The sequence below is a fragment of the Gracilinanus agilis genome, chromosome 4 (assembly GCF_016433145.1).
Source record: "Gracilinanus agilis isolate LMUSP501 chromosome 4, AgileGrace, whole genome shotgun sequence".
Taxonomy (NCBI): domain Eukaryota; kingdom Metazoa; phylum Chordata; class Mammalia; order Didelphimorphia; family Didelphidae; genus Gracilinanus; species Gracilinanus agilis.
Genome location: NC_058133.1, coordinates 294,448,491 through 294,464,126, shown reverse-complemented (window position 1 = coordinate 294,464,126; position 15,636 = coordinate 294,448,491). Strand labels below are relative to the sequence as shown.

The 15,636-nt window shown below is 35.2% G+C and overlaps 1 protein-coding gene across 1 annotated transcript in view; it reads left to right on the top strand.

The window, feature by feature from the left end:
* Window positions 1-15,636, top strand: part of DST (dystonin) — a 220,727-nt gene that overhangs the window by 126,824 nt on the left and 78,267 nt on the right. The window contains exons 45-50 of the mRNA XM_044675918.1: window positions 6,795-6,961; window positions 10,146-10,305; window positions 11,784-12,110; window positions 12,513-12,597; window positions 13,955-14,196; window positions 15,198-15,404. Of these exons, the coding sequence (XP_044531853.1) occupies window positions 6,795-6,961; window positions 10,146-10,305; window positions 11,784-12,110; window positions 12,513-12,597; window positions 13,955-14,196; window positions 15,198-15,404 (1,188 nt within the window). The remainder of the gene's footprint in view (window positions 1-6,794; window positions 6,962-10,145; window positions 10,306-11,783; window positions 12,111-12,512; window positions 12,598-13,954; window positions 14,197-15,197; window positions 15,405-15,636) is intronic.

The following is a 15,636-nucleotide window of genomic DNA, read 5'->3' as shown; positions in this document are numbered from 1 at the left end:
TATTATATTTATATAATATATTATATAATTATAATATATAATAATATATAATATAATATAATATTTATATAATATATAATATATAATAAATATAATATATTTTAATATATTTAAATTTAAGATATGAATTGAAACTTAAAGAATATTTTCAATGGCCAATTCAGATATAAAAACAAGTTAGTGCGTTATTTTTTTCTTAAAAATACAATGCCTCCAAAAAGAAATGGGCAAGTAACTAGTGGTAACTGAGTTGCTTGGGGACTCCACTGAGTATGTATCTGAAGACTTATTTTATTCAGTGTAAGATAATGCTGCTACTTTGTAATATATTGGAGACTTTTTGTTTACTTAAAAATCTATGTTTTCTTTTGTGATATTGTGTAGGAAATAAAAACTAATATTATGATAATGATATGTTTTTTTAAGAATGTAACAAAATTCAATTGTCTTCAGTTCCTTTAGAATGTATGAATCATTGCTAATTATAAACTTATTTGGAATTCCTAAGTTTTTAACTTAAATACCTCATTTTAAAAAATCTTTATTTTTGTTTGAAAATATATTGAATCATAAGATTGCATTTATTAATCTTGAAAGCCATCATTTTATGATTTTTCATATTGAAATAGATACATATTCCTTTTCCAAATATGAATAAAATTTGAGAAAAAGAGAAAAATATTGGAAAAAAGTGGTAGAGGAAAAAATCACTATTATTTCCTTGAAACAGAGAAATAAACAGTTGAACCTCTTGCCCTCCTTAGGTTGCTGAGCGAGCAGCTAAGCTGCAGGAGGCTTTGCTCCACTGTGGCAGGTTCCAAGATGCTCTGGAATCTCTGCTCAGCTGGCTAGCTGATACTGAAGATCTTGTAGCCAATCAGAAATCCCCATCTGCTGAGTTCAAGGTGGTAAAGGCTCAGATACAAGAACAAAAAGTAAGTAACCATTTTTTATTTCATTTAACAATTTCGTTTGAACAATGAGAATAGATTTTTCGACATGTGGATGGCCATAATATTGGTATTTGAATACTTTTTTTCTGTCTGAAATCTAAAGATTAATGTTGTTCCTAAATTTTACATTATATTTCTTTTTTATCTACTTGCATATGTACATGTTGCCTCCCTGCATAGAATGTAAACTCCTTGAGGGCAGGAACTGTTTGATTTTCATGTTTCTAACCTTCATTCATAGCACAATAGTAGGCACATTATAAGTGCTTCATAATTGCTTGTTGATTATTGAGTTGAAAAGAATTATCACTGTTTGGCCTAGAGAAAAAAAGAAGAAAAATAGAGGGGTCACAGTAACTATCTTCAAGTATTTGAAAGGCTTGTGTATGGAAAAGGAATTAGACTTAATTCTGCTTGGTCCCAGAGTACAATCAATTAACAAACATTTTATTAAGTGCCTACTCTGGGCCTTGCACTTACTATGTGAAATGCAAGGGATATAATAAAAATAAAAAGAGCTTGGCTCCAAAGAGCTTATATTCTTTCTTGGAAATGTAAGTAAATAGTAAATATTATTATATGAGAAGACAAGCCACAATAATTGTATCTTAGTTTCAGAAGTGATATAATTAATGGTATATTTGAATCTTCATGACAAAAAAGGGTTGGTCTTGGTGTACAAAGGACTTAAAAACTTTTGAATAAATATCTTGCTGGGACTGTTGCTCCAAAATAGGGTTGAATTAGCTAGGTAAGTTCTTTAATAATACTATAATTCTGTCTTGTTGAAGACGTGGCATATGTGCCCCAGCATGCTAGAGGGTTGCTCTGTTCCCACCATTCCACCATGCCAGAGGACATTTCCAGCAGACCAGTGTGAGCTCTTCCTCCCTCTGCTCTCTGGTGTGATGTGTGTGTGTGTGTGTGGGGGGGCTCAGAGGTGACTTGAAGAGTACAGTTTGGGCACACGATTTCTAAAAGATTTGCCAAAACTTCAGTATAATTGGTCCTGCAGAATTCCTATACAATTCTTTAGCTTTATGGCATAGCTTTCCCTATAGAATATATTACTAAGTAGTGTCAGGCATTTAAATCATTTGATCGAAGACCTTCGTGAGAAAAGTAATTTTAACCTATAAAGCAAAACCTTTGGAATTAATCTTTTATGTTAGCTACATACTCTTGGTAGCAAAGATTAATGAAACAAAACAACCTAGGTTCCTATTTCTGTTTAATTAAACTATTATTACTTGTTATTTTATTTACTCAAATTCTTGCTATCTTACTAGACCTAATAAGGGCACACATTGAAAGTCCTTTACATTATTAATGCCAGGCCTTAACCTATGTAGAACATATGAGAACAGCTTACCTGATTTTGCATTATATTTCTGAATTAGCTGTCTTTCCCGTTTATCCACATTTATCTCTTGTTCCACCAGATAATTGCCTTTAATGTATTTTCTCTATAATTTAAAAGGATTATTTTCCTTACTCATTTTTTTTAATAAAACCTTGTACTTCGGTGTATTGTCTCATAGGTGGAAGATTGGTAAGGATGGGCAATGGGGGTCAAGTGACTTGCCCAGGGTCACACAGCTGGGAAGTGGCTGAGGCCGGGTTTGAACCTAGGACCTCCTGTCTCTAGGCCTGACTCTCACTCCACTGAGCTAACCAGCTGCCCCCATCATTTTGTTTTTTTTTTTTTAAATAATGTGGGATTTTCTTTTGTTTGGGAGTGGGGACAGGTAGTTAAAGTAGATAGAGTGCTGAGTTTGAAGTGAGGAAGACGAGTTCAGATATAGCCTCAGATGCTTAGCTGCTTGATCCTGGACAAGTCACTTAACTTTGATTTACCATAGTTTCCTCATCTACAGAGTTGTTGTTGAGAAGATCAAATGAGATAATATTTATAAAGCACTTAGCACAGTGCCTGACATCTATAATAAGTGCTCTATAAATGTTAGCTATTATTATTTGTAGTAGTAGTAGGTAGTAGTAATAGTAGTGATAGTGGCAAAGTATGGTGATATAGTAGGCACCATATCAATGTTAGCTATTATTATTATTTTCTGTCTCCAGAATGTAGCAAGAGAAAACTACTAGCTAGTAACTTCCCAAAGCCTTGATCTTTTAACTACCAAAAAAGATTACAGACTGCCAGAGTTAGCAGAGACCTCAAAGGTCAGCAAGTCTAACTCACCTGTACCTGAAGGTATCTTCTTTACAGTTTCCCTGACAAGTGGTCATTCCTGAACAGGAATCTGCTTTATAATGTCTCTGACGAATGTGTCTCTACTTGAAGACAGTGAAGGGAGAAACCTACTATCAGTTACTAAATCTTCAAACAATTATTAAATACTAAGTATATGACAAGGACTCTACTGAATGCTAGAGGATATTAAAGAAAAAGCAAAAATAGTTCCAATTCTCAAGGAACTTATATTCTAATGGGGAGATAACATGTAAATAAATGAGGTGTATATATCTATATATCTAGGTATAGATAAAGATATAGGTATATAAAGAGAGTATTTAGATGAAAGGTAATATTAGAGGTGGAGACACTGGCAGCTTGGGAGATAGGGGAAGTGAACTTTTGAGATTAATTTTAAAGGAAGGCAGGGATTCTAAGATGAAGAGATGAAAAAAGAGAGCATTCCAGGTATGGGGAATAGCCAATGCAAAGGCATAGAAACTAGAGATAGATCATCCTGTATGAAGAACAGCAAGGTGATTACCATAGCAGACCATAAAGTAGACAGGTAAAAAGTCTTAAGAGACCTGTGGGACCAGTTTGAAAATTCCAAAAAGAGGAATGTCCAGTGGTATTTGCTGATCAGAGACATGAGTTTAAGAGATTTACAAAGGCTGTTTAAAGAGGTGTGTTAATCGTTTGCATAGGGATGACAATGCAATGCCATGAGAAGTTGATCAGGAGTTCAGTAAGTGAGAGAGTAAAGATAGAGAAGAGAAAGCCAGGGACAGGTAGTTGGGGAACACTTGCACTCAGTGGGCAAGACATGGGTGAAAAATCCAGCCAAAAGACTACAGAATGGTCAGACAAGTGGGAGGAGAGCCAAGAGAACAATATCAAAAAACCCCAGAGTTGGAAAGAGTGTACAGAAGAAAGTGTCCAACAATATGAAATGTAGATAGGCCAAGAAGTATGAGAGCTGAGAAAAAGTCATTAAATTAGTTGTTTATTTGATCTTGGTAACTTTGGAGAGAGTTTCAATTGAATGATTACATAGGTTTTAGAAAAGAATGAGAGAGGGGCAGCTGGGTGGCTCAGTGCAGTGAGAGCCAGGTCCAGAGATAGAAGGTTCTGGATTAAAATCTGACCTCAGACACTTCCTAGCTGTGTGACCTGGGCAAGTCACTTAAACCCCCACTGCCTAGCCCTTACTGTTCTTCTGCCTTAGAACCAATATACAGTATTGATTCTAAGATAGAAGGTAAGGGTTTAAAAAAAAAGAATGAGTAAAAAGAAAAGAAAGGCCCTGGACATATACAATTTTTACAAAGAATTCACAAGGAGAATGAGAGGTGATGGCTGGAAGGCATGGTGAAAGCTTGTTTTATTTTTTTTTAAATCTTTACCTTCCGTCTTGGAGTCAATACTACGTATTGGCTCCAAGGCAGAAGAGTGGTAAGGGCTAGGCAATGGGTGTTAAGTGACTTGTCCAGGGTTACACAGCTGGGAAGTGTCTGAGGCCAGATTTGAACCTAGGACCTCCCATCTCTAGGCCTGGCCCTCAATCAACTGAGCTACTCAGCTGCCCCCTTTTTATCTTTTTTTAAAGAAGGTTTTTTTTTAAAGAGTGGGAGAGCCTTGGATGTGTTTTGTGAGAAAGGAGCCAGTAGACAGTGATTCAAAGACTTATGCACATGAGAATATAGGATGATAATGGGGAAGTCTCCTTTAGAACATCAAGGGAACCATGGTATATCTGAGAGGTTCACCTTTGACAAGGAGAAGAAGAGGTACTTTTTCATCAAAGACTGGAGTGAAGGAGGAAATACAGTGAGGAATGATTTCAGAGAGAGATGAGTGGAAGAGAAGGGGAAAGAATTTCATGGTAAATGGCCTTAAGATTTTTGGTGAAGTATGAGGAGAGATCCTCAACTGACATGGTGGAAGAGGGGAGTGCATATTGTGGGAGATTGGGGGAGAGAAGTCCTGGAATGGCTATTATGGTGACTGGGATATAGAAACAGTTATGAAGGCTTAGAAACATTGCCTTGTGTCATTGACATTTATGTAACATAAATTGTTAGTGGATAAATCAGTGAGATTTTGTGACTTTAGCTCTGTTAACAGTTGCAAATGAATAGAGGAACAAAAGCATAGGATGGTGAGGCTAATTCAAATTTGGGTTTTGGCAAGGCATGATTAACTATGGAGTAAGGGATTCAAGATGAGAGGATGTAGTTGATCTAGTTCACAATGGGTCTTATATTGGAAAGGAAAGAGAGTGTAGCCAGAGCAGTGGTGATTGCCTGGGAAAATTCTGAGCAGTTGGAGGGAACTGGAAGTTATGATGAGGATGAAGAATATTAGAAGTGAGACGGAATAATAGTAAATAGAATAAAAGGTTTTCAGAGTTCTCCAACATGGAAGGGGAAGACTCTCACATAGATGGCAAAAAATCAATACTAAGACCATCCCATTATGTAACTGAGATAGCATAGAAAAGAAGACTGAGAGGGTAGGAAGTTCGGGCATTTGAGGAAACATCTACTTACTTGTTGAAGTCTCCTGATGTAAGATCAAAGGTTGGGGTGGAGAAAGAATATGAACTAGGTCTTCCAAAATCATTTGGGAAGAAAGGAGAATGTCCTGGGGATTTGGTAATAGCCACTCAAAGGAAGAGAGATTTCTGAGCAATGGAAAACAGAGAAGAGTCCAGAAGTGGCAAAAGGCAGGAGCAAAGAGTGTTTTGAATTGCCTACTGGGACTAGTGATTCAGAAAGTAGAAGAGAAAGTTCAGCTGGTACTGGAAAGGGTGCCAGGGTATTCAGGATCATGAAGGAGCCAGATTTGAGTTTGTGCTAGATGGAAGAAGCAAGAGAGTAAGAGATCTAAAATGAAGAATTTGCTAAACATAAAGTATGAATTAGTTAAAGATTAGATTGAATGGTATTTTTTATAACTTAAAAATTTACTGTTTTCTGAATGCCAATTAGCAAAGACTGAATTTTGATGAAGCTTTAGCCCAGAAATCAGAGGATTTGGAATTTGTAGACTTTTAGTGGTAATTTAGTCCAGGCTCCTCATTTTTATATATAAAGGAACCTGGGTGGCTGGTTATTAAATGACTAGTTCAAAGTCACAAGTGGTGAAGCTAGGATTTGAACACAGGTCTTATGAGTCCAAACCTAGCACTTTACCATGGTACTATCCTGGATTCTGGTCAGAGATCACTTTAAAAAGAACCAAGCATTTTGGTTTTAGTATCACAAACATAAAGTGACAATTTTTGAGTGTTTAGAAATATTTCAGCTTCCTAACAGCTAGATTCTGGTTTTTGTCCACTTAAAAAAACTTAGCAACTATATATAGAATTCTCTAGACTTTTAAGTCAAAAGTCATTGGAGAATAGTTTTTTTTGAAGTAATTTATCAACACTACCATAACTCAACAATGAATTTTGTTCTATCATGTATTAAAATAATAGGCTAGCCTTGAAACAGCCTTCTATTTTCACTGTCCTCTGAAAAATATCAGATAAAAATGAACAGGGTAATTAGGGATATCATTTTCTTTTTATCTGTGTAGGCTAGTGTTGACACATTTGTTTCCTGATTATTTAGTTATTTGACTCTTTTCCCTCCAAGCTTCTCCAGAGATTGTTGGATGACCGAAAGCCTACTGTTGAAGCAATCAAGACAGAAGGGGAAAAAATTGCAGCAGCAGCAGAACCAGCAGATAAAGTAAAGATTTTGAAACAGCTAAGCCTTTTGGATAATAGATGGAATGTACTGCTTAATAAGGCTGAAACAAGGTACTCAGAAAAATTTTAGTATATTTGAAAGTAAACAATAGAAATCATGTCATTTATGTTTATGTTTCTATTTAGATCCTTAACTATTTTATATATTTGCCTAATTCTCTTAGCAATCTAAGGAATGACAGTCCTACAAAATGAATTGTATTTTTCCCCTAGTAATACATAGTTCCTCTTTATGTTTTCAGATATTATTGAAGCCCTATCTCCACCATTAGAGAAAAACTCTAATCTTGTATGTTGTATAAATCCATCTCCATTCCCTGGGTATAAGGACTTGGGGAGGGGGTGGAGGGAGGTGAGAGGTATTCTGATACTATCTCAGAATTTGGAGGAAATTGCCTGAAGCTTTCTCCCAGAGGCCCTTTCTTTCTGTTCTTTTAAAAAACTTTTTGGAAATGTCAAAAGATCCTTTTTTTACACTTATAGCTTAGGCACACCAATGGGACTTTACTCTCTAGGGTGAAAACCACTTCTCTAATTTGAAGAATGAGTGATCTGTGTTGAGCTCCATTTTTCCTGAAATGGGATACTACTGAGACCCTCTACTGCTCAATGGAAGATTTAGAAGGATGAGAAAGGGGCCTTTGTATACATAATATCTCACCTTTTTTTTGGTGATTTATAAAATCCTTTCTCACCAAATCCCTGCTATGTAGGGAAGATTCTTATTCTTATTCTTTGCTATTTTTCATATGGGGAAAGTCAAACTCAGAGTGGTGAAATAGCTAGTCCAAGGTCATATAACTAGGAAATATCAGACCTAAGACCTTACCCCCACCATCACTTTTTCCTTCTCTTAATATTTCCTTTCTACTCCAGATAGGTCCTGTTTTAGTCACATAGTAATTAGAAAGCCAGAAGTAATCCCATTTTAAAAAGCCATTTATTTGTACTATTTATGAGGGAGCAGGGGAAGATGAGTGCAATAACGAAAAATTGAAACACCTACTAAACTTCTAACTTATAGTTCTCTCTGCTCACCCTCCCCACTTAAAGCCTTTATATTTTTTGAACACATATCAAGGAATATGAGTGGAAAGCCATGACTAATCTAAAATTATGTGACATTAGAATTGGCATAGGAACTATGGGAAGATGTGATACTTAGGGTCATTGAAAGTCTCAGATTTCCTTTTAGTTCTTCTGGATCATGTCCCCATTGCTCTGAATTTCCATTATATGCTTTTATTTGTCTTTATGACACTTTCTTCATAGTCAAACAAAAAGACATAATTGTTCTTTATAGAATAATAATCCTTTCTCCTGTAAATCAGTAGATGTGTAACTTTTTATAAGCATATTCCAATTAATAACCCAGATAATAGATCATTCAGACCTGCCTACTGTGATCTAGGTCATCCTGTAAATCTTCTTCTAGGTTATTTTTAGAGTATGTGGTTAGCAGTGTGCATATGCATATATATATATATATATATATGTACATATATATATACATACACACACACACATCCATCCCTTTCTCTTATGTGACTGACAAATCTTTTCTCTCTGGGCATGCTTTTATTTATCTGATGGTATCTCCAATACTTTTTCATCAGGCAATCAGCTTATATCATTAATTCCCATCTATGTACTAAAGCACTATATTTTCACTATATTTTTTTCCTTAATGTCTCCCCAATCTGGTGACAATTATTTTGAAGTCATTATAGATCCTTTTATATTTTGCTTTTGGTTTGAATAACCCAATATGCCTCAAACTTTTAGATGTCTGTTTACAAATATGTGAAATTATAAATTAATGAGCTTTTATAAGCATAAATGCAAATTATCTGGAAGTCAAGATTATACTTTCAATTTTGTATATGCAAAAATGAAGGAGCTTCGAGAAGGAGATGAAAAATGCAGATGTAGGCAGTAGAAGTATTTCTGCTATTTAACAGCAAAATGTATTTTTTCAGGTGGCAAAACACATTACTTTCAATAATAGGTTTGACAGATGATACCTTTAAAACAAACCAAAAAAATTAATTAGATTTTTCTAATGTCCTATTTGTATCTTAGAATCAATATAGTCTATTGGTTCCTAGACAGAAAAGTGGTAGGGGCTAGGCAATTGGGTGTTAGTGATTTGCCCAATGTCATGTAACTAGGAAGTGTCTTGAGTCCAGATTTGAACCCAGGATCCTCCTTTCTTGAGGTCTGCCTCTCAATCCACTGAGCCACCTACCTGCCCCCTACTTCTCAATATTTATTTCATAGTTGCCTTTGAGCCATTTGGGGACTATTCTTTCATCCTATATAATTCCCTGGAGATTACAAGAGAATTATCAGGATGAAAAGTAGTCCTAGGCAGAAATATTGAAGAGAATGTGAACTGAACCGCTGAGATGAATTTCTGTCAATTTTCTATAGGCCATCGAAATTACTTTGCTTTTGGTAAAAATTTAGGTTAGAGTGGGATAGGGTTTTTAATCGACATGGATGTATTCTGCCACAGCAAGTACAGCTTCACCATAACCTCAAGACAAATTTATGTGTGAAACAAAGAATTCTTTAATCCTCATAAGAATCCAAATTATGACTGTCTGAAATTTAGGTAGCATACCCTATCTTTCACTGTTGATTTTTCTTTATTGGGAAAAAACAGAAGATATTATTTAAAAGCTGAGCTCCGTGACTGCTTGATTTTTCAAATGAAAAACCATGTGTACATTTACAACTTCAAAAAGCCCAAAATTGATATTTCTATTCTGATCTCTCAGTGTCACTTAAAAAAAAGTTGTCTATTTTAATATGAGGTGTCATTTGCCATTCTCTGTAAATCTTGGAGAAATTATTCATGGTAGGTATTCAATAAATGTTTGTTGAATGAATGAATGAGGTTTTGTATCTTATTGAAGACCAAAAAATGTTCTAGCCATTTGAAATAAAAGTTTATCATTCATTTTAAGCTTGAATAAAATTCAGGCAATTGTATTTTCCCCTTAATTTGTTGATAAAGAGGAATTGATATGTGTTGTTCTTGGAATATTAATTGCATATTTATTTTAGGCTCATATGAATCCCTGTATAACACTTGTACAAGAGTCACAAAGGGTGGATTTTGTTATTTGGCTTGATTTATACTGAATTTTCATGACTGAAAATTTTCTTTGTGACTGCCAATGCACACTTCTTCAAAGCATGACCTTAACCTTGCTTGGCATTTTTGTAGGAATCTTCAGTTGGAAGGGATCTCCGTGGTAGCACAACAATTTCATGAAACATTAGAACCATTGACTGAGTGGCTCACAAGTACTGAAAAGAAGCTTACAAATTGGGAACCCATAGGAACCCAAGCTTCTAAGCTCCAGGAACAGATTGCTCAGCACAAAGTAAGAAAGAAACCACCCAGTAGAAGGAATACGTTTTCATTTTTTGATTTTTTTCCCTGATTTTAAGACATTAAAGAACCCTGCATATTTTGATCAACTGCACCATTTATCTATCTCATTCTTTTCCAAGTCCTGTTCTTCCTACCTTGGCATCCTTTAGAATGTTAAAATCTTTTTTTCCTTTCTTGTTGCTTATATGACCACAAACCTTATTCAGATATTCATCACCTCTAGCTTGGATTATTGTAGTAGTTAACTGCTTGGCTCTCCAATATTTTCCCAGTTTGATTTACCTTCCACACAACTACCACAATGATATTCCCCTAAAGCAGTGATTCCCAAAGTGGGAGCCACCAACCCCTGGTGGGTACTGCAGCGATCCAGGGTGGCGGTGATGGCCACAGGTGCATTTATCTTTCCTATTAATTGCTATCAAAATTTTTAAAAAATTAATTTCCGGGGGCGCTAAGTAATATTTTTTTGGTAGGCCAAAAAAGTTTGGGAACCACTGCTCTGAAGCAATGCCTTAGCTTATGACTCTTCTATTCAAAAATCTTGCCCGTTATCTCTAGGATAAACTACAGACTCCTCTGCCTGCTGTTTAAATCAGTCCATTGCAATTTGACTCCTAATTTACTTTTTTTGAACTTAATTCACATTATTGCCCTTCAGATATGCTTGGCTTATTTACCATTGAACCTAAGCATCAGCATCTACCTCCATGCTTTTATGTACTCTGTTCCCATTACTAGAGAGTGCTGCCTTCTTTGGGAAACCTCCCAGAGGGAATTCCCTTGGTACTTAGTGTTCTCTCCTTCTTCAATTTTTCTTATATTATTTACTTGCCTTTGTATATTTTGCATAACTCAGTAGAATATAAGTTCCTTTAGGGCAGGCACTTAAAAATCTTTATATCTGGATTGCCCAGCCTAGCCAAATAAAAAAGCATTTATTTACTCATTACTCTGTGTCACCATTGTGCTAAACACTGGCAATATGAGTTCCAGCAAAAAGATGACAACCCTGCCTTTAAAGAGTTTACATTCAGATGTGGGGAAGACAAAGGAGAGCTAAAAAGCAGAGTGTGATAGAAGCTGCCTTCACATGGAGGGTCCAGAGAATGAAAAGCCACTGGGGCTAGGAAATAAATAAAAGATGGTCAGCCCCAAAGTGTCCTCAAAGTGAAGCTTTCTGTGAGGAACTCAACAAAGAGAGAAAGGAGCTACTGGAACTAAGAGGGAACATCTAGATTAAGAAGGCAGCTTGAAGCATGGTAATGAAATCTAGTCATGAGCAGAGTGATAAGATTTAAGTCCTTCACTTAGCTATAGATACCTAATGTTTGTTGGATTTTATTAAATATTTTGTGCATAACTTAATAAATGTTTTATTATTTGGTTACATTTCTGGTTTCATTTTTATTTGTCCATTTTTTTGTTATCTCCATTTTCTTTTTTTTTTTTTTAAACTTCACATAGGCCATAGAAGATGACATCATCAATCACAGTAAAACTATACAACAGGCTGTTAGTATTGGCCAATCTTTAAAGATTTTGAGCTCCAGGGAGGACAAAGATATGTTGCAGGAAAAACTAGACTCTTTTCAAGTTTCGTACATTGAGATTCAAGAAAAAAGTCACAGCAGGTCTAAGCTGCTCCAGCAGGCCTTTTGTAATGCTCAGATTTTTGGTGAAGATGAAGTGGAATTGATAACATGGCTGAATGAAGTTCATGACAAACTCAGCAAATTGTCAGTCCAAGATTACAACACTGATGGGCTATCAAAGCAACAATCTGAACTTCTGGTATTTTCGTTTGTTTTTTTTCCCTTTATTAATTCATTTAGTTTTCTCTGTTTCCATTCTTTCTGTTATTTTATGTTTCTTTCTGATTCTTTTGAACATATTGACATAAGATACATATATTTATGAATATATGTATACACTGCATATGATTATTAGTCATTGCAGTGAATATGGGTTGAATAAAAAGAGACTGTAACAAATTAGTGAATAGAGTGGAGTGTTGCTTAAAGTGGATTATACTATACCAATGAAAAGACAGTCATGAAAGAAGAGGAAAACAAGCCACCATCATGAATTTTATTTTTTAAATGTGTGAAATATTGTTCTATTTCTCTGAGTGAAATTAAGGTTCATTTTGGACTTAAATTTTTGCCCAAATAAATGCTATTTACCTGTCTTTAGGCTCTACAAGAGGACATTCTACTCAGGAAACAAAATGTTGATCAGGCATTGCAGAATGGTTTAGAGCTCCTGAAACAAACAACAGGTGAGTACTTTAAAGAAGCAAAACAAGACTGCGGCTACTATATTTGCAGGGGTCATTAAAGGACTTGGGGGGCGGGGGAAAGGCCCTCTCCTCCCTGTTTTTGTGGTGAATGCTTTAAAGATTAGTGAAGGGTTTTTGGAATGTGATCTCATTTTGGTTCTTTTCATCTCACTTCAGTTCTCAATGACAAGTTGTATATATTATTCAGGATATAGTATTTTTTGTCAGAATTGTCAGAGAAATCCAGTACCAGGTTGGATTCCTTTACCTATTGTGAAGTCTAGAGTATAGGGTTTTTTTGGTTTTGTTTTGTTTTAGCGTCGTACTAATATAAATACTGTGGTGAAGTCAGTTGATCAATAAAAGTTAGGCTTATGTTTTTATTGATATACACATGAATCCTAAATGGAAAATTACTCGGATGTAGTTCAGTGAGTAGATACTATTGTATTAAAATATAAACTTCTATTCAGTTATAGGAAAGTTAGCTTTTAATACAAGTTCTTTCTGGTTCAAAGATTTTTATTTCATCTATCAGTCCCTAGCTGCTTTGATATTTGAATTTTGAATGAGTCATTTGTTCTCTTAGAAAATCTTGAACTTAAGGGAATTTAGTATGAGCTTATATTTGGCTTAAACTAATATGCATCTTAGATGATTAGATGATGAAGCCGTCCACCAACTCCACGAAGATTCCTAGTGGGTTGGACACTCAGAAAGGGGAACCAAGGACTAAGTGAAAATGGGTTGGGGGTTAAAAGTTAATGGAAAGAGAACATAAGGCGAGAATAAAGACACACAGACACAGAAAGTTTTGGCATAAAGTAGACAGACAGTGAGTAAGCTCTGGTGGTCAAGAGCTTCTTCCTCAACTGCCATATAGCTACTTTTATTGGGGTTACAACTGTACATGGGGGGAAGGAGGGAACCAAATGGTCCAAATGAGGTAAACATCATGAGATAAAAACTGTTGGAACCTAAAGCAATAGATAGAGCAAACATCTAGATCAGGAATCCATATGGCCTATGGTCTTGATACTAATTACTTGTTTGTTGGTAAAATAAGGAGCCTGAGATAACTGACCAGTCTTCCAGAGTGTAGCATTAGGGAAGGGCTAGGAATTTGGCAAGGTTGAGGTTTAATTCAACTCAAGGTTACAGAAATCAATCATAAGCAAAACAAGAGTCATTTCTTGAGCACTCTTAAAATAATATCACAATTAATGTATACCTGGATTGCTACAGATAGAAAGAAAAAAAAATCCTGCCCAGTACTTTTCACCAATACCAGAAGACCTTGGAAGAACCTTTTTAAAAGTTTTGTTTCACTAGAAATAATAAGCCTTTTAATTTTTAGGTGATGAAGTCTTAATAATTCAAGATAAATTGGAAGGCATTAAGGCAAGGTACAAAGATATAAATGAATTGAGTTCTGATGTAGCTAAGACTTTGGAGAAGGCCCTGCAGCTTTCAGGACAGCTCCAGTCCACCCATGAAAAGCTTTGTGCATGGCTTGACAAAGTGGAGTTGGAATTACTATCATATGAAACACAGGACATGAAAGGAGAAGCATTAGGCCGAGCACAAGAAAGACAAAAGGTATGTTTAATTCATATTTTTTATTTTTTATATATTTGCTTAATAATGAAATAAAATGCATGAATTGGCAGAAGGTCAACTGGCTAAACTTTCAGAGGTCTAAGATTAGGATAGTTCCTTCTAGAATCATGCAGAATACTTCAAATATTGGGGATATTTACTAATAATACAAGAGGAGGAGACATACATGCTATGCCTATGCAGTAAGATTGTTCCAGACTGACAAGACTTCAAAAAGAGTTACCAATTTGTTCTATGAGATTTCTATCAAGACAATAATTTCCCTGTATGGAAATGCCCTATATTTAAAAAAACACTATTAATCTGACTATTTAAAAAAGCACTAAAAAGCCCCAAACACTTAATCTGAGGCTAATAAAAATGCCTTTGGTGAACACCTAAGAATATATCCAATCTGAAAATATTCTAAATCAATTAATAAAATTAAATTAAAAAAAGAATATTCCCAATCATATAGATTTCCATTAGATCTTTTCAAAGATGCTGGCTCTGATTTTTTCCCTATTGCTGAAGTGTGGTCTCATTTAGGTAGAAAGAAAGCAAAGCATATTAGTTTTCACATGATTTTACATGGATAATTGCATTATTCGATGAATGCTGGTCATCCCAGAGGATTATTTAATTTGGACACCAGTTTTCTTCTTAACTTGTCAGTGATTGGCTTATGGAGAAATAGACTTCCAGTATGCTAGTTTACTTCTTTTGGGTTCTGAAGTTAAATATTACATCATTTACATATTACACATTACATTAAATATTACATATTAAAATTTTATTGATAGGAATTAAAGGATGCAATGCTGACAGAAGGAATATATTTAATTAGAAGAAATCTGATTTTCAGTTTCTGAAGTTAAACCAAAAGGGGGGGGCCAGATGTAGTCAAAATTATTCACTTTCATAGAACAGAATGGAAACATTTGGAAGCTATGTGTGTTTGGGCCAAATATTTGTGTACTTAGCTTAAATTCCCTTTTCAGGAATTGAAAAAAGAAGCCAAGAGCAACAAACACTTAGTAGATGTCCTCAATGAAGTCAGCAGTGCCCTTTTAGAGCTGGTTCCCTGGAGAGCAAGGGAAGGACTGGACAAAATGGTGACGGAGGACAGTGAACGCTACAAACTAGTAAATGATACCTTAGCTCAGAAGGTTGAAGAGATTGATGCAGCTATACTGAGATCTCAGAAGGTATCTGTAAAAATGTTCTTTGTGCATTTAATAAAAATGTCCCTTGAAATTTCTACTTGAACAAAGGTTTTGGTTAATAATATTTCCATTCATTTGTTATGCTTCAATAGCAAAGGGAGGGTGGATTTAAAAAGAATTTGATTTAGCTGCTCAGACACCATAACAAAGTTAATCTGTACATTGTTGAAGTCATCTTTGTCATTGTTGAGTGGTTTATCCTTTCTGACACAGA